This window comes from Cygnus olor, chromosome 13, assembly GCF_009769625.2.
Source record: "Cygnus olor isolate bCygOlo1 chromosome 13, bCygOlo1.pri.v2, whole genome shotgun sequence".
Lineage (NCBI taxonomy): Eukaryota > Metazoa > Chordata > Aves > Anseriformes > Anatidae > Cygnus > Cygnus olor.
The window spans coordinates 1362641-1387828 of NC_049181.1; the positions used below are offsets into that span (position 1 = coordinate 1362641).

The window sequence follows — 25188 nt, forward strand, 5'->3', positions numbered from 1 at the left end:
CGTGGGGCCCGGCGGCGGGCGGCAGCTGGCGCAGCCGCGGGGCCGGCGGAAAGCGGCGTGAGGGGAGAGCGGGGCCGGGGCCGGGGCCGGGGCATGCCCCCGCGGGGAGCCCCGTCGCCGGGGCCGAGCGGGCGGCGCGGCGCCGCCTCCCCCCGCCGCAGCATGGCGCGGCCGGCGGGCCGCGGGCCGGGGCTCGGGCGGCGGGGCGGCGGCGGGCTGCGGGCGGCGGGGCGGCCGCGGCGGGAGCGGGCGCGGGCGCGGGAGCGGGCGGCGGCGGCGGCGGCGGCGTTGGCATCGCGGCCGGCGGCATCGCGGCCGCCCCTGGCCCCCCCCAGCCCCCCCGGCCGTCCGTCCGCCGCCGCGCCATGATCCGCGGCGCCTGGCTGTCCCCCCGCGGGGGCGCCGGCGGCGGGGCGGTGTGCTGCGCGCCGCGCCGCAGCGACAAGCCGGCGGCCGACCCGGAGCGGGCGCAGAAATGGCGCCTGTCGCTGGCCTCGCTGCTCTTCTTCACCGTGCTCCTCTCCGACCATCTGTGGCTCTGCGCCGCCGCCAAGCTGCGCGCCCGGGAGCGGAGCGGCGCCGGGCGGCCGAGGGGCCGCGGGCCCCGGGCGCTGGCGGGCGCCGAGGCGGCGGCGGCGGCGGCGGCGGGCGGCGGCTGCGAGGCCTTCCTGGGCAACCTGAGCCGGCCGCCCGCCGCCGCCGGGCCCTGCCCCGCCGCCCGCGGCGACCTGGACTCGGCCTGCGCCCGCCTGCACTCGCTGCAGCGCCTGCTGGGCTCCTTCGCCGGCGTGCCCGCCGGGCCGCTGCTGGCCTCGGCCCCGGCGCGGAGGACCTTCCTGCAGGCGTACTTCGGGAACTTGAACCTCTCCTTTTGTGATACTTACACGATCTGGGACCTGCTGCGCGAGATGGCCGGCCCCGACAGCCTGGACTGCAGCCTGGACAACCTGATGGTGGACTTGGTGGCGGCCGCCGCCGGGGCGCTGGGCGGGGAGGCGTGTAGCAGCTGCGTCCAGGCGTACCAGCGGCTGGACCAACACGCTCAGGAAAAATACGAGGAGTTCGACCTCTTGCTGGAGAAATACCTGCAGTCGGACGAGTACTCGGTCAGATCCTGCGTGAGGGACTGCAAGGTACGAGGGGGCCCGGCGCGGCGCGGCGCGACGGGGGGGCTGGAGGCGAAGCGCGCGTCCCCCGGGCTCCTCAGCCACCCTTGGCCATCCCCAGAGGCTTCTCCTCGTGACACGTCTCCCGGGCGTCCTGGGACCCCTACGGTCCTCCGACACAGGCAAACAGGCCCCGAAAACCCAGTGGAGGAGGCAGAGGCGGGAGAAGGGGCCAAGGCACGCGAGCCGCTCGTGGCCCCGGAGCTCCTGGCAGCGGGAGGACGGGGTGCCGGGGCTCCGCAGTCCCTCCCGTCCCCGTGCCGGATGAAGCCGCGCTCCCTGTGCTGCCCGAGCCCCAGGGCTGGCGGTGTCTGGGGACGGGACCGAAGTCCTGGGACAGGGCTCGGGCAGAGCAGGGCGTCTGCACACGCGCAGCCTCCAAGCACGGCACCGCGGGGCCGTCACCGCCGCCTCCGGCCTGCAGTGGAGGAGCGCTGCACGGCGCTGGGGCAGCCCTGGGCTGTGCCCGGACATCATTAATCCGGGCCGGAGGGACGGCGGTGACCTGAGATGAACCAAGGATCGGGAGCCCCCTCCCCACGGGCGTGGCGAGCACGCAGCCGTTTTGCAGCCCTTTCACCCCCTTGCCCCAGGGAGACGGGCTGGTGTGCTGGGATCTGCCTCCCCCGGCGTCCCCAGCCGCCCCCAGCCCTGGTGCGTGATGGCAGCGGCTGGGAGCTCGCTCTGGGGGGTGTCCCCCGATCTGCCCCTGGTGCTGGCGGGGGTTGCAGTGCCCCGACGCGGTCCTTCGGCAGCCGTCTCCATGCCCCGCTCTGCCCAGCGGAGGTGAGAGCTCCGGGTCCCGTGAGCGTCGCGGTGTTACCAGCAGAGCAGGGGCTCATGGAGCGGTTCGTGTTCCTACGGCTACGGGGCTGCCTTCCCCAGCACCACACGGATCAAACCTCAGCCCAGTGCCATCTCTTCCCAGAAGCAAAGAGCGTAGCTGTGTGTCTCCCCAGGGCCCCGCTCGGTGCTGCTGAGCACCCCACCGTGGCGCAGGCTCTGGCCCCCAGCCCCGCGGCTCCCCGCGGCCGCCTGGCTCGCCCCTGCCACCTCCCTCCTCACGCAGTCTCCGGGAAGCGTTACGGCTCCGTAATTAAACCTGCTTCCCTCTCTCGGAGCGGTGTCGTGGAGAGGCAGCGCCGTGCCTTGCAGCCAGGCGCTCTGCTCGCGCGCCGCCCCGAGAGGGATGCCTGCAGAGCGTCCCCGGTTCGCAGGACGGGGCTCGGACGCTGCTTTAACGGGAGAGTTTGGAGGGACGCGTGGGCAGCTCCCGGGGCCGTGCTCTCCCCCCGGCACAGCGCTGGGGACACGGAGCCTGCCTTTCACCAAGGGCACGACCGCGAGGTGCTGGCCCTGGCTCTCAGGACCGCGTTTCTGCGGCGCTCCTGCACGGAACCGTTTTTGGAAAGGAGCTAGCGCTGGCGTGCTGGGCCGGCGCCAGGTCAGGTAATTACAATCTGCTCGCCCGAATTCCCCCTGCGGTTTCAGAGGTACGTGGTAGTCAGCTCGCACCAAGTGCTTTGGTGCTGCTGCTCTGCTCCCGTGACTGCATCTGGGCGCTGACTGAAGTAATCCTGCTCCCGGCAGGGGCTGAGCGTGCCGCCTCCCGTGCGTGCAGGCGGTGGCGACTGCTGGCCCCGGATCTCGTGCTCTGGTGCTGGGTGGGCTCGGCAGAAAGCAGGAGGAGCCGGGAGGGACGGAGCGGGCTACAGCAAGGGCTCGTGGCCGCGTGGGCCAGCGCCAGCCCTCGTGGGGGGCCTCACGGTGTCAGGCTGAAGGCAACACCCAGCAGTTTCCCACTGGCGTTGAGAGGATGCTCCCTCGAGTGCAGAGGAGGGAGAGGCCAGTGGTGGCTTTTCAGGAGAGCGGAAGGAGCCCAGCCATGCGAGGTGGGCTTTGGGGCAGAGCTCCCCGCGCCCTCCATCCCTCGCATCCCTCCCCGCCGAGTCTGGGCTGTGTGCCCCTGGCACAGAGACCTCGAGAGAGCAGCAAACAGAAGGAGCAGAAAGTAGTCCTTGTCTGGGGTCATGGGCAAGGCGGCGTTCCCATTGACTCCAAGGCATCTAGAAACGGAGCCCTGCGTAGATGAGTCTTCGCTTGGTGCCCGTGGGCTTTTAGCATCCTTGGCGAGGAGGCAGGAAACGAGCTTAGGAGACGCAAAGCTCAAGATAGCAGCTGCAAGACGTGTAGCTCCTCGCTCGCGCCGTTGTCACGTTCGCGGTTGCCTCCTCGGAGCGTCTGCGAGCGGCAGCCCGGCGGCTCCGCAGGCGGCACTCGGGAAGCAACAGGAGGGCGTGAGCAGCACGCCCAGCCTGCAGGCGCTCGCCGGGGCGACCCGCGAGGAGCTCCCCGGGCCCAAATTTTCCGGCGCGGGTGCCTGAGTTTTCAGGCATCACCCCCAGCCCTCGCCGCTCCCGCTCGCTTCGGTGCCTGGTGAGAAGCGGGCCGCTTATTTAAGGCGATTCCGTGCGTGTTTCGGTGCCTTGCTTTCAGCTCTCACAGCTGAGAACCCAGCCTTGCACCCGCCTGTGGCTCGAGGCCACGGCAGCCTGGCCCGGTGCTGTGGCCATGAGCACCTTTTGGCCTCGTTTCCCCCCTTTTTGGCCTCGTTTCCCCCCTTTTTGGCCTCGTTTCCCCCCTTTTTGGCCTCATATTCCCCCTTTTGGCCTCATTTACCCCAGCCCCCCGAGGCTTAGCAGGGGTTGTGCTGGAAGAGCTGGCGGACGGGAGTTTTAAAGCAACCTGGGTTTAATTCCTGTCCGAATGCTGAGTTTTCTGAATGCTGCATTTCCCGGTGCTGCTTTTGGCTGCACGCTGCCCGTGTGCATGCCTGCTTACAAGCAACAGCAGAGAGCTGCTGCTCGGTGGCAGCAAAACACGTGGGTAAATGACCAACAAACTGTGAGAGGAGGAAAACGTAACAGATGGGTGGTCAGCAGCCTGACCCTGCCTCCATCCAGATCCTTCCTGGTCCACGGCGGAGGCTGGGAGATTGAGTGCCAGGAGAGAAGGCAACTCCAGCTCACCTGCACACGTCCTCAGCAGCTGGGCCTTCAGCAGCGCCGCGTCTCCCCCGGCATCGGTCCCGGCGGAGCGATGCAGCTCAGTGAGCAGCGCGCACCGAGCCGTTCGGCAGCGGAACCGCTTGAAAACAGCAAAAACACGGAGCTGGGTTTGATGTCACGCCAACGCCTGGGGGCTCCCCTCGTTTCGGGGCGCGGGGCCGCTGGCTGCGCGGTCCCTCGGGACGAGGGAGGGGCTGCAGGGCAGGGAGAGGAGCTCCGAGGCTCTCCGAGGCCGTCTGACCTTCTGCTTGGAAAGGGCTCGCGGGCGGGTCCCGGGTTCTCCGTACGTTGGCGTTATTCCCGCGCAGCACCGTTAGCTTCGGAATCAGGCTCTGAAAACGCTTCGCTCACTGCTCCTGCAGCTGACGCCCCACACCCCTATGGCTGAGAGACTGCAAAGCATGAAAATGTACTTCTCCGTCGCGACGTCGGTTCGCGTGCTGCGCTTGGTGGGGTTTGGTGGCGAAGCTGCGGGCTGTGGCCGAATTTCCTGGGGGAAGCCCAGGGCACGGGCACACAACCAGTCGGCTCCGTCCACGCGTGATGCGGCGTGGCAGGAGATCCCAATTCCCTCGAACTGCCGTCCTGCGTGGTGGTGCTCGGGGCTGGTTTTCTCCCTTTGTTCCCCGTCTTTCTGAGTTGGCAAAGCCCAGCGTCGCTTCTAGCTCGGCTGCCATGAAGCCAGGGGTTCGTTGCTTTAAAGGCGGAGGCGCTGCGCTTGTGCTGCCTCCCTCAACCGATAGCTGCTGCGGAGAGCGCTCCTAAAAGCGCGCGTCGCCACCGTTATCCGGGCAAATAAAGATCTATGGGACCAAGGCTGGTGAATTAAGGGCTCATTAGGCTGCGGGAAACAAAGCAGCGGAGAGCGAAGGCCTGACAGCCGGGAGCTGCAGGACCTGGGCCGGGAACAGATCGCTGGTGGGAAGGCCGGGCTGGACAGGACCTGTAGCATCTCAGATTTGATTAGATTACCCCGGCTTCTCTGTTTGCTCGGGCCGGCGGCCGTTGCATCGCGCTGCGGCCCTGCCTGCAGCTCGTTCCCCACCCCGGTTTCCCCGTCGCCCCCGGCAGGGACCCGATGGGCGCGTGGCAGGGCAGGAGTTCACTCCCCGGGATTTTGGGCGGCGCTGGTGGCAGGCAGAGGCCAGTTCCCCGTACAGGGCAGCTGCAGCAGGCTTGGCCTTTAGGTCTCGGCACTGCCTGGTGAAGTTCCCAGGGGATTTTAGGTCCTGGGTGGGTCTCCCAGCACGAGGCTGCCACAGCCGGCCCGTCACCCCGGGGCCGTGCCGCCCTGCCACGGGGCAGGCTCCCCCTGAGTCCACAGGGGTGGCGAGGCTGGGCTGAAAACCGCCAGGAAAGCAGCGTGCCTTCACCCCAAAAACCTCTTTGCTGGTGACAGCGTGGAGTTTTGCTGGCGTTTCACGAAAAAGAAAAAATCCCAAATAAGCTTGGGTCAACGCAGTACTCAGTTTGGCAACTTTACCGAGACCATATGCGTGGGCTTAGCCGAGCACGCGGCTCGGCGTCGCGCACCGGTCCTGTATAAACCAGGGGGATCTGTTCCAGCCCTGCACAGAGGTGGGATTCGATCACAGAAGGAACCTGAACCAAAGGCGTGCGGCTTCGTGCGCGGTTACGGCGGCCGCGCTTCGCGCGCCCCGTGCGAGATGCCGCCGAGGCGCTCGGAAACAAAGATCAAAGATGGGAACCGTCTTCTGGGAGGAAAGCAGGAAGGCCGAAAAGGGAACGAGCTGTTGCTTCGCGTGAACGGGGGGATTTTGCTGATGGCTTCGGTGGCGTTTGCCTGCCTGCTTCCCGCGGTTTGTTTGCACGTCGGACCTCGTCCGCGTTCACCGGTGGTGCCGAAGGGGAACAACTCCGCGGTTACGGCCGCAGCCGGTCTCCGTGCAGGAGCAGGCGGGTTAGCGGGCGGCGCAAGGGAGGGCGAGAGGTCCGTCTCCGTCAAACCGTCGCCGAGCAGCTCCGAGTGACGCGGGTGCCAGCGCCCGCTCCCGCGTCCCATTGCGGGTCCCGGCTGTCGGAGCCCCTGCGCCTCCCCGTCCGTGGGGTGCGGGGGGCGAGGGCTGCAGCCCCAGCCCGAGAGCCGTGGGGCGATGCTTCAGCGCCTAACGGGGGCTTTCGGAAGGCGTCCAGCGTGCGGTGGTCCCGCAGGGCTGCAGGCGGCTGGTGGCAGTCCGTGAGCTCGGCACGGCGTGCTGCGTTTTCGGCAGCCCGTATTTACGGCGGCCTGGTGAAGCGGCCTCGCTGCCGGCGCCGGGAGGCGGCAGGCAGGGCGCGGCGCGGTGCCCGGGGGGGCCCGGATCGGGGACGGCTCGTGAGGCTGCTTCCCTACGAGGCGGGGGTGCGTGGCGTGCGCTGTCCCCGCAGACGCGAAGGGGCCTGGCAGCGTCACGTCGGTGCGCCTGGCCTCGCGCGGCGGGGTCGCGACGCGGCCCGGAGCCGCTCCGGCACCCCGGGGCGCTGCGCCCACCCGGTGCTTCTGAAGTGCCCCGCGGCCGGGCAGGCTTCTCCTGCGGCCCGAGAGGCAGCGGGGGCGCCTCGTAGCCGCGATGCCCCGCGGGGTTTTCCCTCTGCTGGCAGCAGGCAGGGCGCACCTGGGCTGCCGGGGGCTGTTCCTGCCGTCACCGGGATGCCATTAGGATGCGGCTCGTGCCTGGCTCTGCACGGAGGAGGCCGGGCTCCGCTGTCGTTTGAAGGGCAATGACTCAGGGACAGCAAATCCGTGAATGAGACACAGAGGCTGCCCGGGTGAGCAGGAGCCAGCCGTCCACATGGGCTGGACCCCGTCCGCTGGTGCAGGGTGGGCAGGGGCTGCGGTGCCGGCTGAGGCCCCCAGCAGAGCAACTCCTGCCCGAGCCCGGCCCTGCTCTCCATCCTCACCTCTTCTTGGCTTTTACTTCTCCCCGTGGCCTTTCCTAAACGTGCTGGGTCTGGGGATTGTCAGATGGAGGAGCAGCCTGGATGTGAGCAGCCAGCGTGGGCTCCTCCAAATCCTGGTGTGACCATCGACGTCAAAAGGCAGCGTGGACAAGCACCACCTGGCACGGCTTTGGCGTGCCAGAGCCCTGCCCGGGTGAGCTCCCGGTGCTGGCTGGAGAAGGAAGCGCTGCCCCTGCTCACCCCCTCAGGAGGGAGAGGCGTTTGGCATCTCGGCTGACATCGTATCTCTGCACGGCAGCTGCTGCAGAGCGCCCGGTAAAGGGACGCTGCCGAGGGGAGGAGAGGCAAGGCAGGGGGGTCGCTGCGGAGGGGCGAGTGCTGCCCCTGCCTGGGCACCGCCGTGCTCCAGGGTGATGTGGCGAGGTGTCGTGGCACGGTAATCCCCGGAAAACGGGGCGTGGTGCACGCGGGGAGTTAGAAACGGGGGTGTTTCCACCGGCACCGCTGGGGAAAAGGCTGGAGGGGAGCCCCTGGGTGCAGGTCCTGGCCTCCCAGCCTCCCCCGTCTCTTGCGGGCAGGCGTTTGCTCTACAGCTGAGGCTTGGGGCTGGGGACGCTTGCTGCAAGCCCCCTTGCCAGAGGACGCGCAGGCTGTAGCCTGCGGGTGACGTGCAGATTTTTGACAAACGGTTTTTCTTTTCTTTGGAAACGCTCGGAATCTCAAAGCCCGAGCCCCCTGGCATCACGCAGAGACCCCTACCAGCCACCAGCGGCTGCTGCCCGGATCCCACTGGGGCTGGGGAGACGTGGGCTCTTCAGGGCACGGCCGTTAACAAAAGCCACCTTTAGAAAAGCCGTCTGCGTTCGGCACAGGGTTGTCTCCTGGCCAGCACACGCACCATCCCCTCGGGGCTGCCGGCCGTGCCGCAGGGCGGGCAGGAGTCACAGAGCTCTGTGCTGGGCACCACTGCCTGCTCCTGAGCTGCTGCTCTGCGGTGAGTTTTGTTCATTTCTTGCCCACCTGCTGACCTCCCCGGGCTCCTTCCTGTTGTTTCTGGGTCCCCACCGGAGCTCGCTGCACCTCCTTGCTTGGCAATATCAGCGGACGCAATTAACGGGCCGCTCAGTGATTATGAAGTTGTTCGGGCTGGTTCCGATCTTGACCTTGGTGGCACGTGGCTGGGCTTCTCCCTCCGGTGCCCTTCTCGGGGGTACCTCCGTTAGCCCCAGTAGGGAGCGAATCCTCGTGCAGCGCTGTGGAGGTTTGGGTTTCCACTCGCCTCGAGCATCTCAAGCCCCGGGGGCGGCTTCTGGCTCAGCCTCTGCCTGGGCAGAGCGGGTCCAATCCCGCTTCTCCCCCGGTGACGCCGCGTGAGGCCGAGGTGTCCCCTTGAACCCTGCCTCGTGCTGTGCCGTGGCAGGTTGGGCGGTGCAGGACGCTCTGCTCCGTTCGTGCCCTTGGCTCAGACGAGGAGCTCCCGGCGAGGTGCAGGATCGGGCCGCGGGCGATGCCAGGGCAGCGCGAGCCCGGCGCAGCGGCAAAGTCCCCTCTGTGCTGGAGAAACTTCTTCTGGCTCCGGCTGTGGGTAATTGATGGCTTGTGGCACTGAAGTGTCTAGCCTTTATTTTTTTATATCCCATCTAATGTAACAGGATGTTCTCATTAGCCCTATAAATGTTTAATCTACTTTTGAGCCCTGGCTGCAGCACTGTCTAATGGGGGTGAATTCCTCAAGCGCTTCTAATAGATTGCGGGCACCTGATGGCTCCGTCTGTCCCGGCTCTGTCAGAAGCGTCTTCATCTTCCTGGCTGTCTTTAATCACTTTTTAGCTTTAATCACTTTTTAGCGGGGGGCTGGCAGGTGAGAGGGGGCTGCGCGTGCCGCTGGGGTGCTTAAAGTGCTGCAAGGGGGTGTCTGCTGGTGAGCAGCACCCAAACCCTCCCCGGGCTTCCTGCTTCAGCTCAGAAGCCCCCGAGGATTATTCTCAGGATGCTGGCTGATGCTTCTCCAGACCCTGCAAGCTTTGCTTGCGTCGGACGCGCCGCAGCTCCCGATGGAGAGCAGCACTCGGCGTGCATCCCCTGTCCCTGTCCACGTTTTCTCCGTGGGGCCGTTATTTCTGCGTCCGAGCAGCACTTTGGGCTTAGCTGCTTAGGGAAGCGCCGCTCCGGAGCCAGGTCCCAGCCGCCATTTGACTTCTGCTGCTCTTCCAGCTCTCGCCATCCCCGTCGTGCCCCCCGCCAGCAGCCAGGCGGGGCCCGGTGCAGCGGGGGCCGTTGCTTCGCGGTTCGTGGGTTCCTCCTGCAGGCAGCATCGTGCCGTGGGAGCTGCTCGGGGAGGCAGCGGCTCCGCTCCGGGGTAATTCCGTCGCTCATCCGCCTCCTGTGGCATCTGACTGCGCCGTACGTGGCTGCTTGGAGTCACTCGTGCTCCGTTTTTCGTTAACAGGGAGCGGGACAGGATGGGTGCACCTGGACCAGGGGTCGGGCTGGGGAGTACCTGCCGGGCTTCGGCACGTCTGGCGCGAGCGGTGCTGCTCCATCCAGGCGTTTCCCACCCCTCCATCCCCCAGGCCACCAGCATGCCCCTGCTGGTGTCCGTGAGCCTCGAGGAGCGGTGGCAGCTCCCAGCCACCGGCGGAGGCTGCTCCCTGCCAGCCTCCCCGCCGGCACCACGCCGTTGCAGGGAGGACGGGGACGAAGCCCTGCGGGTGCTGAGGGCGGCGGGGCCCGAGCTGCTCCCTGGCCACCGGCCGAGTCCCGTCCCGGCTGCCCGCCTCCGGCCCCGCCGGGCTGCCCCTTCCCACGCATACCTTCACGCTCCCCGTCCGGGGCCGTGCCCTCCCGTCGAGCTGCTCCTTCTCCCCTCTCAAGCCCAGCCAAAACGCCTCTCTGAAAGCCGGGCGTAAAGCGGCGCTGGGGATTTACAGCCGCCCCTCTTGCCCTGCCGGCTCTGCGTGGGAGCGCTGGTGCTCGCTGCCTTTGCTCTCGGGTTTGTGTGCATCAGGAGTTTCTCAGGACAGGGACCGTCTACTGCCCGTGTCGTGCAGCCTGTAGCACAATGGGGCCCAGTCCCTGCCCGCTTCCATACGCGGCGGCCTCAATGTGCATTTTGTTTACATTCAATACATTTGTTTTACAGCAGTGCCTGCAGGCAGCCCACCAAGACTGGGGCCGCGTTGTACCAGACGCTGTCCAAGCGTGGGCTGTCGCTGCCAGAAGAAATCGCAGGGCAGAGAGGACAGAGCCAGGATGTGGGGGGACCGAACACGCCACCGACATCACGTAGGCTGGGCTCGGGCTTGGCCTTTGTGCTCCGGGGGGCTCGCGGGCAGCGTCGTGCAGAGCGCCTCCACCCCTTGCAGTCCCCGCTCGGGGGAAGAACACGCCGGCCCCAAGGTGGCCTTTCATTGTGAAGTCGCAGCGTTCGGTGGCAATTTGGGTGTTCCGAAGGGGCCGCGTGGGATCAAAGGCCTGCGGCAGCCGGCTGGGGTCTGCAGGAGCTGGGTGGCTGTGGGCACGCGGCCGGACCCCCGTGGCAACAGGGCCATCGTGATAAACCTGCACTGGGCGAACTGGGAGCTGCGGTGGGAGGGAAGGGGCCCAGGGTCCCTTCTGTCCCGCACGGGGCGGCGCGCGGGGCTCCTCTGCCTCCGCCCAGCGGCGTCGTTCGCTGCCATCGTGTTTGTCCCGCGGGCAGCAGGGGCGGCCGTATGGCCAGGGCCCCGTCCCCAAAACCCAGACACCGTGTGCGCGGCCGCTTTCCCAGGGGAAAAGCCCCACGTTTCCCCCTTGCCCGGCGTACTCACGGAGGTTGAAGGTTTGTGCGCGTGTGTGCACGGAGGTGTAGGAGCTCGTTGTCCTCCGCTTTGCCAGGTCCACGCAGCGAGCTACCCGACGTGCTGGCCGGCAGGGCTGTAGGATGTCAGAGCAGGTGAGGGGCACGCGCTCGTGCCCGAAGGCTGTTCCCTGAGGTTTGGAAGAGACGAGCTTAGGGAGTCGCTTGTGTCTCGGGCTTGCTTTGAGTAGCTTGGAGGGGCTTTTGCTTTGGGGGCTCTGTTTGCAGTGAAACAGAGGGCTCTCAGATAGCTTCCTTATTCCAGGAACGGGGGATTAAAAACAAAGACGCTAAAAACGAGTTTCTTCATGAAATCGCTGAGGTCGGCGGTGTTCGGGCTGGATTTAGGGTGCCGCAGGCTAACCCCGGCGTGACCTCAGCGGCGAGGCCGGGAGCATGGGTCTGGCGCCAGGGTGCGAGTGGTCCCTTCGTGCCCTCCCCGCAGACAGGCCCGCTCAGTGCCAACCTCCACCTCCCGCTGCCTTTGAGGAAGGCGGCCTCCAGCCAGGGGCACGGCAGGGAGGAGGAGGAGGAGGAGGAGGAGGATGCCCCCGCTGCCCTGCCGCCGCCTGCTGCTGGCCCCCTTCCCACCCGGCACCCACCGGGCACCCTATTTCTGGCTGGTGGCCCCCGTGGCGAGGCCGGCGCTGACCTCCCCGCGGCGCCCCAAGGTGCTGGGGCGCAGTGGGTGGCGGCGAGGAGCCGGCCCCCGCTCTCCTTCGCGGCGCTCGCCTTCCCCGCTTGTGAAACGGAGGATGCCCGGCTCCGGCGCTGTCATCGCCAGTCAGCTTTATAGAAAGGAAAAGAAAAAAAAAAAAAAAGTAAAAACGCTATGAAAAAAGGAGCGATCGCACGCGGTTCTGTTTTGTTTTTTCCTCTTCCCCGCGCCCCAAAGCGGAGCATGCGAACGGGGCGAGGCGGGGATAGCACAGCCAGGACCCGGCTCCAGAAATATCAAAGAAGTTACCGAAAAAACAGCTCTTGCAGCCACGATGCTAGAACGGCATAGAGCAAGGCTAATGAGAAAAAAAATACAGCGCTCTTTAAAAAGCCCAGCGTCGTTAATGTCAGGGTTGCAGGCGGCTGTAATTGAATCCGAGGGTAATTGGACGTTGCAGTTGTGCTTGTGACTCCTCCTGGCCGGCCGCGGACGTTAGCATTCCCTTAATCCGCTGCCATCCACGGGGGCTCTTCTCTCCCCCTTACGCGCCCTGCTTCCCTCGCTGCATCCTGATGTGCCAGAGCTTGGAGCGGTGCCCAAGCGGCTCATTAGCAGTGCTCATTTCCCTGTGTCCACGATTAATGAGGCGCAGCCCCTCCAGATGCTCAGCCCAGGCCGCGGTGGAAACGCAGGTCCCGAGAACGGCTCCTTTGGGCAGCTCTCGTGCCAGGTCTGGGTGCTGGGGTCCGCGTCCCTGGTGGCACCGTGAGTGCTCGTGCGCAGCCCCGGCTCCACGCAGCTGCCACCGGGTCAAGTGTTCGTGGCACCAGCGAGGAGGAGGCGGAGGAGGAGGAGGAGGAGGAGGAGGAGGAGGAGAGGAGTCGTGAGCGCAGCGCCGAGCGGCTTCCAGGGCAGACCCACCCCAGCACGCTCCTGGGTCGTTCTGCAGAGCTGCCCCTGACGCTTTCTCCACGGAGCCCAATATTATTGCAATTAAGTGCAGCCCCGGGAAGCTTTGCCAAGCTCTAAACTCAACGCTCGGTTTCTCAAAAGGTCCAATTTTCCTGCACCTGGCGTAACCACTGATTATGGCCCCTCCGTGTCCCTCGCCGCCCCCTCGGCTCGCTGGGCAGCGTGCGCTGGCTGCTCCCTGGTCACCCAGACGGGGAAATCTTTGCGAGGTTAGCAGGCTGGGAGCCCCCAGTCTCACCTTGCCTTTGTAGGACAATATTAGTTGCTAGAGGAGGGTTTCCCGCTTCTCTCTCCACCCTCATTATCGTCTTCCCCCTTCAGCCTGCAAATCCCCTTCCTGGAGAAGCAGATTTGGAGCCGGGGGCAGCACTGCCCGGGGGACGCTTCCCAGGCACTGCTTCCTGCTCTGATGGGAGAGCAGCGGCTCCTTGGGCTAACTGCAGGCTCCTTGGGCTAACTGCAGGCTCCTTGGGCTAACTGCAGGCTCGCTGGGCTAACTGCAGGCTCGCTGGGCTAACTGCAGGCTCCTTGGGCTAACTGCAGGCTCCTTGGGCTAACTGCAGGCTCCTTGGGCTAACTGCAGGCTCGCTGGGCTAACTGCAGGCTCGCTGGGCTAACTGCAGGCTCCTTGGGCTAACTGCAGGCTCCTTGGGCTAACTGCAGGCTCGCTGGGCTAATTGCGGCCGGTGCTCTCAGCACCCAGCTGAGCCGAGCACAGGGGGCCGCACCGGGTGAATCCCAGGGACGCTTCTCCATCCCTGCCCCTGCTCCTCCTTGGATGTAGTTCAGACAGCACCAGTGTTGACAAAATGCTGGCATCAAAACCAGCCAAATTACTTCAAAGAGAAAGCAGCGTGTGGTTCTGTGCAGAAATCCCGAGAGCGCAGAAGGACCCTGGGGAAGGTTTTCTGGGGGATGTGGCCCTGGTGCCAGGCAGCGAGGAGCTCGTCGGGGGGCGATGCACGTGCCCCCCGAACCCGCAGCTCCAGCAGCGCCGGGAGCAGGAGCAGGCAGGTGCCTTCGTCGGCCAACTGCTGGCAGCCCGGTTCACATCTTGCCTTTTTAGCGCCTTTTATGATGCGCTGTGCTCCCGTACCTCCGGAATTCAGGTGCGGACAGGTCGCCTGTCTTCCTCCTCACATACAAGCTGGGCGTCTTGGAGGTGTCTGAGCTGGACGTGCAGGGGAGAAGAGCTTTGGGGAGACCAGGTCGTTTGTATTTATGTGGCCCGGCTGGAGATTCCGTGATTCCGTGGTTCTCAGATCAGCCAAACCCAAAAAACAGAAGGGAGGAAACGCCCATCGTAAGCCAACTTACTTCCTAAAGGAACGGCAAATGGCAAGGAGGAGATATCAGCGAGCTTTCCGCGGTGAGTCGAGCAGAGAGTAAATCTCCTCCTGCCCTAAATTCTCACACGTCCTCTACAAGAGCAGGAGGAAGCGGGCTGCATGGATAAGCAAGGAGAGGCGCAGGATGGAGGGGCTGGGAGGAGGCTCGCAGGGAAGGCGGGAGGAAATCAGCCGAGCTTGCCCAAGCTGTGACTAAACGGGGAGCGTGATACATCTGCAAATATTAGGAGTGTGTAAACACGGAGGAGGGAGACGGATGATGTGTGGAATGATTGAAGGGGATGAACTTTTGGGTGGGAAAATGTAGGTCAAGTACCAAGGAAGGCTTGCAGGCAGCGAGATGCCTGCTTCCAGCCGTAACTCAGCCTGCTCAGGGAAGGCGGGGAGGTCCCTGGCGGAGATGGGGGGCGCTGAGGCTCTGAAGCCCCAGCGGAGGGGCAGAGCTGATGGAAGGGATGGGTGGCCCCAGGGGGCAAGGACAGGGTGGCTTCACCCTCCTGGAGCAGGCAGCCTGCTCACGCTGCTTTCAGTACGGTGATAGGCGCTTTATATATATAAATATAAATATATATGTATAATAACACTGCTTTGCTCCAGCGGAATCCCACGCGCTTTAGGTCTGAAAGGACCTCTTTGGACCTCCAGGCTGATTTTTGGCCTGAGGCATCTCGCTGAGGTTTACCCGGCAAATTCTGCATCCACCTCGGCGGTTTGTGGTGCGGTTAATGCCCCCCGTTCGTAATCCTGAAAACACCGCGACTGGGGAGGGAATTCATCCCACCCCACCTCGGCCATTCGAATTCTGCACTTGGAGGCACTAATCGGTCCTTGTCCGTGTCTCCTCCACCAGGCCTTGTCCCCGTCTCCACCAGGCCTTGTCCCCGTCTCCACCAGGCCTTGTCCCCGTCTCCATCAGTCCCCATCTCCAGCTCCATCTGACCTTGTCTCCAGCCCTCCCGGGCTGCTCCCACCACTTCACCCACCGTGTTTTTCCTGCCCGAGCAGGGATAAGGAGTAAGATCTGGGTGCTGTGGGTGGTGCTGGAGGGGACGTGGGCGCGGTGCAGCCCCAGCACAGCCCAGCTCCGGGCTCTGGGCTCTGGGCTCGGGCAGTTTCGGCAGGGCTGGGTGGCACCGCAGGAGCCGTCGCGCTGCCGGGGCCCCTGCTGGTTGGGAAGTCCACGAAGTGCTGATCAACCCGGGCCGTGGAGAAGGAAAAGGACGAGGCAGTGGGGCTGGGGAGGCGATCACCCCGGGCTCCCTGCCCAGCTCCCCTCCTCCTCGGCCCCAGGGAATGAGCTCAGCAGATGCGGATCCAGAACTGGCGCTCCAGGCTCTCCCTCCTGGTCGTGTCCTCGCAGTCTGATTACAGAGCCAGGCCTTCCTCTGGAGCTGTTCCACTTCGCCTGAGTAATTAACATCCAGTGGGCCAGAGAGAAAAAGCAGGGCTGCAGCTGAAGCTCCCGCATCCCAGCTGAAAGCCCTGCCCGCAGGGCTGCGGAGCGCTCCGTGTGTCGCGTCCTGGCCCCCATTAAACTTGCTCTGATGAAAATTTCACCAAAACACGCTTCCATGGAAATGCTGGGGGTTTGTGAATAGGCATTTACCAGGGGAAAAAAAGGAAAAGAAAAAAAGAGAAAGAGAACTTGCCAAGAATTTCCCAACCAGCGCTGATCCTGAGACACCACCGCGGTCCAAACAAACGATGATAAGGATCTATGGAAAACATGGGGAAACAAAGAGGAGATGGCTTTAAAGCCTCCAGAAAATACAAACCCGTCTGGAAGGAGGAGCAGGGGCTTTATCCCAGCACGTTCAGGAGGGAAACTCATTCCCTTTGGCTCGCAGGGAGTCCTTTCTAGCCGGTTTCAGAGGAGGCTGGATGTGGTGGTTAACGCGGCATTAATTTCGTCGCTAGATCCGGGCAGGCAGCGGGACGGGAGCGCACGAGCCCCGTGAGCAGGGGGCAGGCGGCAGCCCCTGCTCCCTGCCCGTCCGTCCGATGGCTCGCAGGGACACAGCGCCGGGACATCTCGGTGTGCCGGGGGGCTCCGGGAAGGGGGCTGAGCAAGGACGGGTCGTTTGCGCGTGATGGGCAAAGCTCTCGGTCACTGGTCTCGGCAGCGGGACCTGCAGCGGTGCCCATCTCGGGGGGACACGAGTCCCTGTGGCCGATGCGCTTTGCTTTCGTGGCGGCTTGGGTTTGTTAGAGGAGTTCTGCAGCCCCGAACACTTTAATGATCTCCTTGAATTGCTGGATGAATTCAGTAAGTAGCCCGGGCGTGCTGACAGGCTTTGCCGAGTGAGCCAAGCGAGGTAAGAGGCCTCCCCTTCCCCTTCCACCCCGGGTTTCCGCGGCGTTTGCGCTGCCCCGGTGCGTGGGGCGGTGACGTGTCCCTCTCGGTGACTTCCCCTAGGCTGTCTACAAGGCCTGGCTGTGCTCCGAGTATTTCAACGTGACACAACAACAGTGCCGACACCGGATCCCATGCAAGCAATACTGCCTGGAGGTGCAGACCAGGTGCCCGTTTGTGTTACCGGACAATGACGAGCTGATCTACGGAGGTTTGCCTGGCTTCATCTGTACGGGTAAGGACGCTGGGGGAGCAGGGCCGGGGCTGCAAAGGGCAGGGCTGGGTGCTGGTGAGCCCGCAGGGCTTTACAAGCTGTGTGGCAAGCTGTGAAGTCGTTGTGGGGAGGAGAGGAGGAGGAGGCGCGGTGCAGAAACACGCGAAGTGCTTGCTGAGTGCCGAGACGTGGAGCTGGGGTGAGATGTAAGCGCTGCACGGAGATGTAGCAGCAGGCTGAGCTCGGGAAACCAAAGCCCTACCTCCCACTGAAACCTAAAGAAAGTGTGGGAGGGGGCTGAAGGCGATGGGATGAGAGCAGGGCCGGGACAGATGGGGGCTGCCTGGGGAGCCCCGACCGTGCCGGGGTCCCTCTGTGTGCACCAGTCCCACCAGCGGCTGCTGCCGGGGGTCTCTGGGTGTCCCAGTGCTCGGGCTGGCACCGTGCTCGCTCCCTCTGCTCGCCGTCCTCGTCCTCCCCGCTGACCCCCTCCGCTCCCTTCCCGCAGGGCTGCTGGAGACCCAGCTGCCCGAGGAGGAGGCCAAGTGCTGCGAGGTGCAATGGGACTCCTGCGACCACCCCCCAGACAGCAACTACAACACATCCCCCAAATCCACGGCGTCAGAGTCGCTCCATTACCACCGCCACGACCCCCACCTCCATCACCAGCGGCAGAACCACTACCACCTCTACCACCACCACCACCACCACCAGTACCACCACTCCCCGTCCTTGCTGCCGGTCTCCGCAGGGTCTCGCCTGGGCAGCAGCAGGCTCAGGCTGTGCGTGCTGGTCCTGATGCTCCTCCACACCATGGTGTCCTTCTCGAGCGTGCACAGCGGCGGCGGGGGGCTCAGCCTGGAGGCCCTGCCCGCCCTGGACGAGAGCGCGGCGCGGGACGAGTGACACGGAGGGGGGAGCCGACCTCCGAGAACGCCAGATCTTTTTCCACGAAGGGGGGCACATGCTATTCCTCCAATGGGAGGCACGGGATTGGGGGTGACGCACACACACACACCCCCGCACATACCCCCAAGAGCTGCTCGCCGCGGGGCATCCCCGTGATGAAGAGTCTCTAATGCGCACAGGGCTGCGGGACTCGGCTTTGAGAAGGGTTCGGTCAGGAGCAGCCGGGCGGCTGGGCGCAGGAGGGGACGGGGCAGGGGGAGCAGAGGGGACGGGGGAGCAGAGGGGACGGGGTCCCCCCCTCGCAGGAGGTGGCCCCGCGGGGCTGCCACGCACCTCCCGGCCGCCTGCCGCGAGTGCCTTGGGCGCCCGCACCTTACCCGCCAGCCAAATGCCAAGAGTTTGGAAATCAGCCTGACCCCCGTTTTCTATTTCTCCTCCGTCCGTAACGCCCCGCACCCTGCCGTCCCGAGTGGCCGGGCGGGATGGAGGCAGCACCTCTCTGAAAATCCCTGTCCTCCCTTCCCATCCCCGGAGAAAACCCCGCTGGTGCAAGGCGGCCCCTGCGTGGGCTGGCCGGGCTCCTCCTGCTGCTGGTGGGGCCGGTGGGACTGGAGGGCGCTGCACCATGGGGCTGGTGTCCCCACGTCCCCACCTGCTCCTCCTGCTCAGGGAGGTGGGGAGGGAGCGTGGAGCAGGAGGGACGTCCTGGTGCCCCCCGCTTTGCGAAGTGTCCCGATGGTTTCGTTTAACCTCTCTCGCTCTCTTTCCCCGCGGGAGTGGCTGGTCTCGGAGCGGAGGCAGGGAGACGCGGCTCTCGCAGTGCGCAGGCGAAGCCGAGGGAGTCTTCAGCTCGTGGTGGGACCAGGCGTGGTAACAATTGGATGAAAGGCTTCCGAAGGCATCCGTCCCTGCTTCGCGGCTGCAAATCATCTACTGGATGGCAGAAGGACCGGGCAGAAGGGCTGGCGAAATCTGGCTGGTAGGGATGGTCTCCCACACAAAGAGGAGGCGCTAATAAAGCCCAGCTGGGGAAGGGAGTTCTCGCGACTGCTTTTTATCACTGGATGCCCCCCAGATCAGAAACCTTCTAGGAGCCCAGCTGGGACAGCGGGACGCGGTCGGGCAAGGTGCTGGCTGGTGCAGCCCGAATTGTCTCACTTTTTTCCTCTTAACCTGAGCTGAACGTTTCCAGCCGTTCATCAGGTCCCCCCTCTGCTCAGAAACTCCCAAATTCTCCATCCACCCACCAGGATCTGCTCGCGGGGCGGCCCCGGGGGGACGGTGCCACTCGTCAGGCACCCGAGGTGAGAGGGGTCCCGTGGGCACGGGGCGAACACTGAACACTGGGGTGGGTGCACGGAGGCTGCTTTCCCGACGTTTCCAGCCCATTTCCAGACCAAAGAGGCTCTGAAAAGCAGCTGAACGTTTGACGTCTGCTTTGACTTGAAGCTCCGAGCTCCGGGGAGGTGTTTGCACGTTACCTGTGACCAAAGCCCTGCAGATGCGAAGCCCGGGGGCTCGTTGTCATTGGTATCGGGCTGGAGAGCTTGCGTTCGTGGAAGAAGCAGAGTGTGTCCCGAGCGGATTTTGCTGCTGTTGCTGCCCGGAGTAGGTAGGGCGGATCTTGTCTGAAAGTTCCTAACGGCATCCCTACGTTTTCAGCCAAGTTTACGCCTGTCGGGGAACCTGGACACGCCGCGGTTCAGCAAGCAGGAGCGCGGCTCCTCCGTTTGTTGCTGAAAAATCGAGTTGTGTCGCTGCCTTGATGAATCGCGAGAGCCTACAGCTAGACCAAAGGAGGGAGCGCAGCCGTGTTCCTGCCTCGAGACGGCCGGATCCAGCTCGTCCTGAAGGAAATTAGATTTTTCGTGCGCTGCCAAGAGTTAAGCTAATTCCAGGCGCCTCTTTCGGAGATAGGCTGCGTCCAATCTCGGAGCGGCTCATCTCGGAGAGAAGAATAGCCCAGTGTGGTGCGTCAGCGAGCGGCCCTGACTCACCGGCCCTGCTCATTGTCTGCCGCAGAGCCTGCTCGGGGGCCTCGCAGCCCCCAGCCCGCGGACAGCACGGCGAGGGGCGCGGGGCCGGGCGAGGAGCGGTGCCCGGGCCGGGTGGCCCCGCGGTGCTGAGCGCGGGGAGCCGGCCGGCCCCAGGTGGCCGAAGGAGGCTCGCTCGCCGCGCCAGCCCCAGGGGCTGGGATTTTACCTAGTGTGACTGGAAGGAAAGTGCTGAGTCTTCACAGAGCGAGGCTGTTGGAAGGAGTTCTTTTATTTAGCAAGTCTGGGCTGCTGTCAATAAGTCCTGTGGTTTTAGGGCACCATATGCTGTATTCAACACTTTGCCAATCTCGTTAAGTGGATCCAGACGAGGCTGTTCACAGAACAGGACGGAGCAGCTGGAAGCGGTGTACGTTGCAGTCCATCATTACGGGGCCGTCAGATAAAAATCTTCTCCCCGCTCTGACATTACAACTCCAATAATCCTCTCGATCGGCTTTCCCTTTGCTACGCGAGAGAAGAGCCCAGAAAGGAGGCTCTGGCGTTGCCTCCGTCCATCCCGCTGGCGCTGCTCCCGCTGCAGCGTGGCGTGGACGTGCCTGGGGCGAGGAGGAGCCCTTTGCAGAGCAGCTCCGGGTGCAGCCCCCTGGGAGGACACCCACCCCAGATGGCTTTGTCCTCCTGGGAATTAAACCCGAGGTGCTTTCTCCTTTCCCTTCCGGCCCAGTGATCCCGTTCCTTCTCCCATTGAAGGCACCATGCGGGAGGCTGGCTGTGCACGGCCCAACCTCTCCCCCAGCCCCCGACCTCCTTGCCCCCCTCCGGCAGCGGCGATGCCCCCCGTGCCCACCCCGGTGTCGGGGCCGCCGGGACGATGCTCGCGGGCAGCCCGGGCGGCGGGGGAAAGGTGGCCGTGGCCGGCCCCTCTGCAGCATCAGCCCTGTGTTTTGCACTTTAATGTAGCTGCCAGTTGTACAAATTAATTAAAAATAACTGAAGAAAAATCCCAAAGAAAGGCCCTGCTTCCTCTGGTGAAGATTAATCATTACTTGAGCCCTTTTCTTATGAAAATGCAGATCCATGGTAGCCCCAGGCAAAAGATTCCCAGGGAGAGCCCTCACCATTCGTGCTCTGAGTTAGGGAAATCGCTTTGAAAGCATCTGACAACTAAAGCAGAACATGTTGAGTAACTTGGCAACACTCAGAAAACATCTTGAAATGGTTTTTGTTCAACACATTTTGCTTTGCTTCAATAGGAGATGTCAGGGCAGTTCATTCACTGCCACTCAGGACTGCAGGCGATGCCGGGAGACGGCTCCTCTGCCCTGCCTTTAGAAAATAAAGAAGGAAAATGAAAAATCCCTGATATCTGCTGCTCGGCGTGGCGGTGGCACTGCCTGCTGCCACGTCGGTGCGTCCTGGGCAGCCCCGCGGCGCCTGGAAGGGAGGTGGGCAAACGGGGCATCCTGCATCCCAACACTGCATTGCCCTCAGCCATTTCACGTCGGCCTCTACCCCCAAAAAATCATGCTTCGGCTTGTAATAAGGTATAATCTGACACCTAGCTACCACCCCGGAAAGGAATGCCTACAGAAATTAAGAGACAAATTCAGTACAGAAATAGATTTGGCAAAAATCACTACGAAAATCTATGCAATACGGCCAACGATTTTGTTTATAGACTTTTTGAGCTGCCCTGTGGATTTCCATCCACAGCAGTATAAATCTCCCTTAAATTACATCCGAAAGCTGAGGGAGGGCAGTTTCTGATGTGAATAACGACCCGCTGTAGGCTGGAAGGTGCCCAGGTCGTGGTCCCCCCGTCCCTTCCCAGCAGAAGCCTGCTCCACGCTCCTGGGTCTCGGCAGCTCGGGGGCTCGCACAGGTCCATCTTGTGCCCTGCCCAAGCACGGCCCAGTCTGTGTTTTGGCAGCGAGGCCCCTCAGCAGCTTTTTCTGGGTGTTTTCCGTCCCGTGTGGCTCTGTGGGTGCTGCTGCCCCTGCACATTGCTGCAGGGGGGCCGGGAGCAGGGCGCGGGTGACGAGGGCGTCTGGCACTGTGCAGGGGGCTCGGGCGGCACGCAGCGGGATGCTCTGCTCCGTGCGGGGAGCAACGGGGCAAAGGAATCACTACATCCACACACGAAGGTTAAACTCTTTGCAAATAAGGGTTTTTAAAAAGTGTTGCCTTTTGAAGGTTGCTGGGGTTTTACCCTCTGTTCCCAACCTGCTCGTTGCGTGCCTCCCCCCACCGCGTGCGGGCAGGGTTTGCAATCCGAGCGCTGAGCTCCCCGAGCCAGGCCAGCTGCTGGCGTTCCCCTAGGAGAAAGCCGAAACGTTGCGGGGGGCATTTCTCTGGGATTTTGTAACAGTCCTTTGCACACAGAGCGCAGGAGACGGCCCATGGGGTGCCCGGGGAGGCCCGGGTGTAGCTGCGTCCTCGGGCTTCTTGTTCCCGTGCAGGATGGGGCGGTAGCAGCTGTGCGAGGCAACATCGGCGCTGCCGGTTTTTCCCAAACCCCGTAGCTCCATTTCCTCGGGTTTAAATCCTTTACGACCTTCTCTTGCTGCCTCGTTCCCTGGATCCCCCCATCGGCTCCGTGCTGCGTGTCCCGACCTCAGGAACAAAGAGCGGTTAGCGCGGATCAGACCCGCGGGACTCACCCGGGGGGGCTGTGCCCAGGACCCCCCCCAGCCTCACTGGAGGCTGCCGGCAGCCCTGGGTCCCTGCCTCCTGGTGCAGCTGAGCGTGGGGCAGCTGCAGATCTGCCCTGGTTCCTCGAAACACGGTCTGGAGCGGGTTGCAGCCCCCTTAGCGTTCACAACGGCATTTTACGGCGATCCTTCTGCAGACCGGGCAGTCTGCAACTTTGCCTGTTGTAAACTGAAACTCCCCCCCTCCCCCCCCCAAATATTACTATTTTTTTTAATTGGTTCTGGCTCATGAAATTTGGGTTTGGTTTTACCATTTTTAAATGTATTTTTTTGGGAACCGTACGTGCTCGAATTGCAAAACAAAAAGCCATTTCAAGCCAGAGAGGTTTTGGGTTTTTTTTAATTTTGAAACTTGTCAAAACAAGCCATATTGATAATTATGACCAATTTTTTCAAATTGAGAAATGTATCAAGAACAGCCCTTTCCCACAAAAACCTTTCATTTTCAAAAAATAAAATGAAAAAAAAATCAATCACACTTTTTCTGCTCGCACAGTTGGAACTGGTGGCAGTGGATTCGAAGAGAATAGCAATTTGTAAGGAATTCCAACCAGCTCTCCTCAAAATAGCATCCAGCCAGTTTCTTGGGGGCAGCGGGCTGAGCGGCGCGGTGCTGAAAGCAAACTGGAGAGCTTCCTTCCCCACCAGGGCTCCTCGGCGCAGGGCAGCGCACCTTGGGAGCTGCTTGGGGATATTCCCGACGGGGAACTGACGCCGAGGTGCTGCTGCCTGCAGGGCAGCCTCCCTTTTTCTCCGGGTCCTCAGCTGGTGTTGGATGCCCCCAGCCAGCCCTCTAAGCAGGCTCTGTTTTCTTTTCCAAACCAAAATGAATCCAGCTCCTTCTAGCCTCCGAAGCATTCAGCCGCCACAGCGATGGGAAGCCTTCGAACCCGGAGATATTCCCACACGTTCATGGGAGTTTAAATTTGGAAGAAATTAAACCCGTTGGTCCGGCAGGGATACCGCAGAGCGTGTGTGCACGGGGAAAAGCAAACACCACGTTTCAACAAGAACCATTTTAAGGGAGAGTACTGCAAAGGAGAGAGCCCCAAAGACGGCGCCCCTGCCCGCCTGCCTGGGAGCGGGGAGAAGCGGCGCGGGACGAGGGGACGGGGCGCGGGGGGACCTCGCGGGGACACCGTTGGGTGCGGGCAGAAAGGGCTGTTGGTGACCGAACCCTTCTCAAGTGCTTGTGAAATGTTGGTGGTTACAGAGCTCAGACCTACGAAAAGGTCCTTTTACAGTACGCGGTGGCGAGGTGAAAAAAAAAACAAACACCATACTGCTGAAGTCAAAATATTCTTTCTAATCCCCCTGCCCGGTTTCTCTTTCTTTCCAGCTTTCTTCCTCTGCCTTCCTGACCCTCCCTCTCTGTTCCCACCCCCCTTCTGTTTCTCTTTCTCCCCTCTGTCATAAGAAAGTGACTGTGTCCTCGAGGGGACAGTTTTCTTATGCCATTTTATACACTGTGCTTCATGTTTAGAACTTTTTTGCACTAGTTCCTATTACATTTATTTTCCAAAATGGTTTGACAAAAAACAAACAAAAAAAAAACAAAAACAAAAACACAAAACCATGCTATAATTCAGTTGTATTAAAAATATTATCCTACTACTCTCTGTGTTCAATAGTCTCTGTACCTGTAATGCTTTCAGTTCTGTTGTATTTTGGGGCAGAGGTTTTCTCCGCTCCTTGTTTAACCCAGTAAAGAAATAAAATGTTAAGAATTGATGATAACCTCCTCCTCCCTCTCTCTGTGCTTCGACTCGGGATGCGCAGGTCGGGTGCTCGGCCCCTGCGGTGCCCAGCGTGCCCGTCCGGCGGGCGCTTTCCTCCCCAGCCCCATCTCAAATGGAGGACAGAAGAGGCAGAGTGGAGGGACAATAACCCTGCCTCGCTGAGTTTGATTTCGTAACCTTTCTTTATATTCTTTTGTTTCTTGCCTTCACATTTTTTGCCATGGGGCTCACCTCAGAACAATAGGGGCAAAGACTGTCACCAAGAGATTCATCAGAGAATAATGACTAAACCAGGGTATCCAAATTTTGCCCAGCTGAAGTCCACACCCACATATAATCTGGAATTAATTCATCTGGACAACAGATCTCGGCATGCAACAGAGCTAGGACACTCCGCTCCAAATTGAATGCTGCATGCCAGGCTGCAAAAGGCCATGTAATAAAACTCTGAAGTTGCGCCTTGGCCATTCCTGCCCCCAGCTGAAAATCCTCCCTTTGGACAGAGGATGAGGAGAAGAGAGCACAAACGGAATGAAGTTGGACAGAGATAGAAACAATATGAATACAAAGAGGGTGCTTGGTACAGAAGACAGCTGTGAGGGGGAGCAGGGAGGCGGCGGGCTCTGCCGGAGAACCAGAGGAGAGAAGGAGAAGTGGGGGCATCTTCCTCTTTCATCGCCTCCGGAGGGGCTTTTGGCTCCTTCCTCCTCCCTGCCCCGCTCAGAGCCAGCAGCCACGTTCAGCCCATCAGCTGCCAGACCCACAGCGTACCCGGGCTGTCCCCGCCCGGAGGTGACACCGAACCTCCTCTCGGAAGGAGCCATGTGCTGGCACAACTGCCCGGCTGTCCTTCTGCCCACCCAGCCCTGGTGCAGGCGGCTGGGGACAGCAGACAGCTGGGGACACGGTGCCACCCCCGGGCTGGGCAGCTGGGGAGATACTGGGCAGTGCATCAGCACAGGTGGTGCTGACACCCCCAGCTGCCTGCAATTGCCAGCAACGGACCTTGCCAGATAAATTTGCTGCTAGGTGCTTCCCTCTTGCTGTCCTGGAGAAGTAAAGTCACCTACTGCCTCTCACGAGCTCTTCAGAAGCAAGAGGTGCTGGTTTCTGACCAGGCTTCTTGGGTAGCCTCACTGCTCCGGTAGGGAAGTGGTGGGTGGTGCAGATGTGCAGCAGCATTTGTGGTGTGAGCCAAGGGTGGTGGGGTCCTTTATGCTAAAATCTGGCTGTTCTGCTTTGTTCCAAGCCTATTGTTTCCTTCCTTTTTTTTTTTTGGAAGGAACCTGGAAGCTAGAGACACCCAGTTA

The 25188-nt window shown here is 62.5% G+C and overlaps 1 protein-coding gene across 1 annotated transcript; it reads left to right on the forward strand.

Annotated features, from left to right (window-relative positions):
* Positions 1–341: 341 nt before the first annotated feature.
* On the forward strand, positions 342–23873 carry FAM155B (family with sequence similarity 155 member B). The gene is made up of 3 exons (XM_040572413.1): positions 342–1133; positions 16372–16543; positions 17031–23873. Exons 1-3 carry the CDS (start codon positions 366–368, stop codon positions 17426–17428), a joined length of 1338 nt encoding a protein of 445 aa, XP_040428347.1. The 5' UTR covers positions 342–365; the 3' UTR covers positions 17429–23873.
* Positions 23874–25188: the final 1315 nt, after the last annotated feature.

What these genes read in the sequence shown, in the direction of transcription:
- FAM155B (XM_040572413.1), top strand. Translation starts at nt 366, where the DNA reads ATGATCCGCGGCGCCTGGCTGTCCCCCCGCGGGGGCGCCGGCGGCGGG. An exon ending in CCTGCGTGAGGGACTGCAAG is followed by an intron (nt 1,134 to 16,371) that starts GTACGAGGGGGC and finishes GACTTCCCCTAG; the next exon opens with GCTGTCTACAAGGCCTGGCT. An exon ending in GCCTGGCTTCATCTGTACGG is followed by an intron (nt 16,544 to 17,030) that starts GTAAGGACGCTG and finishes CCCTTCCCGCAG; the next exon opens with GGCTGCTGGAGACCCAGCTG.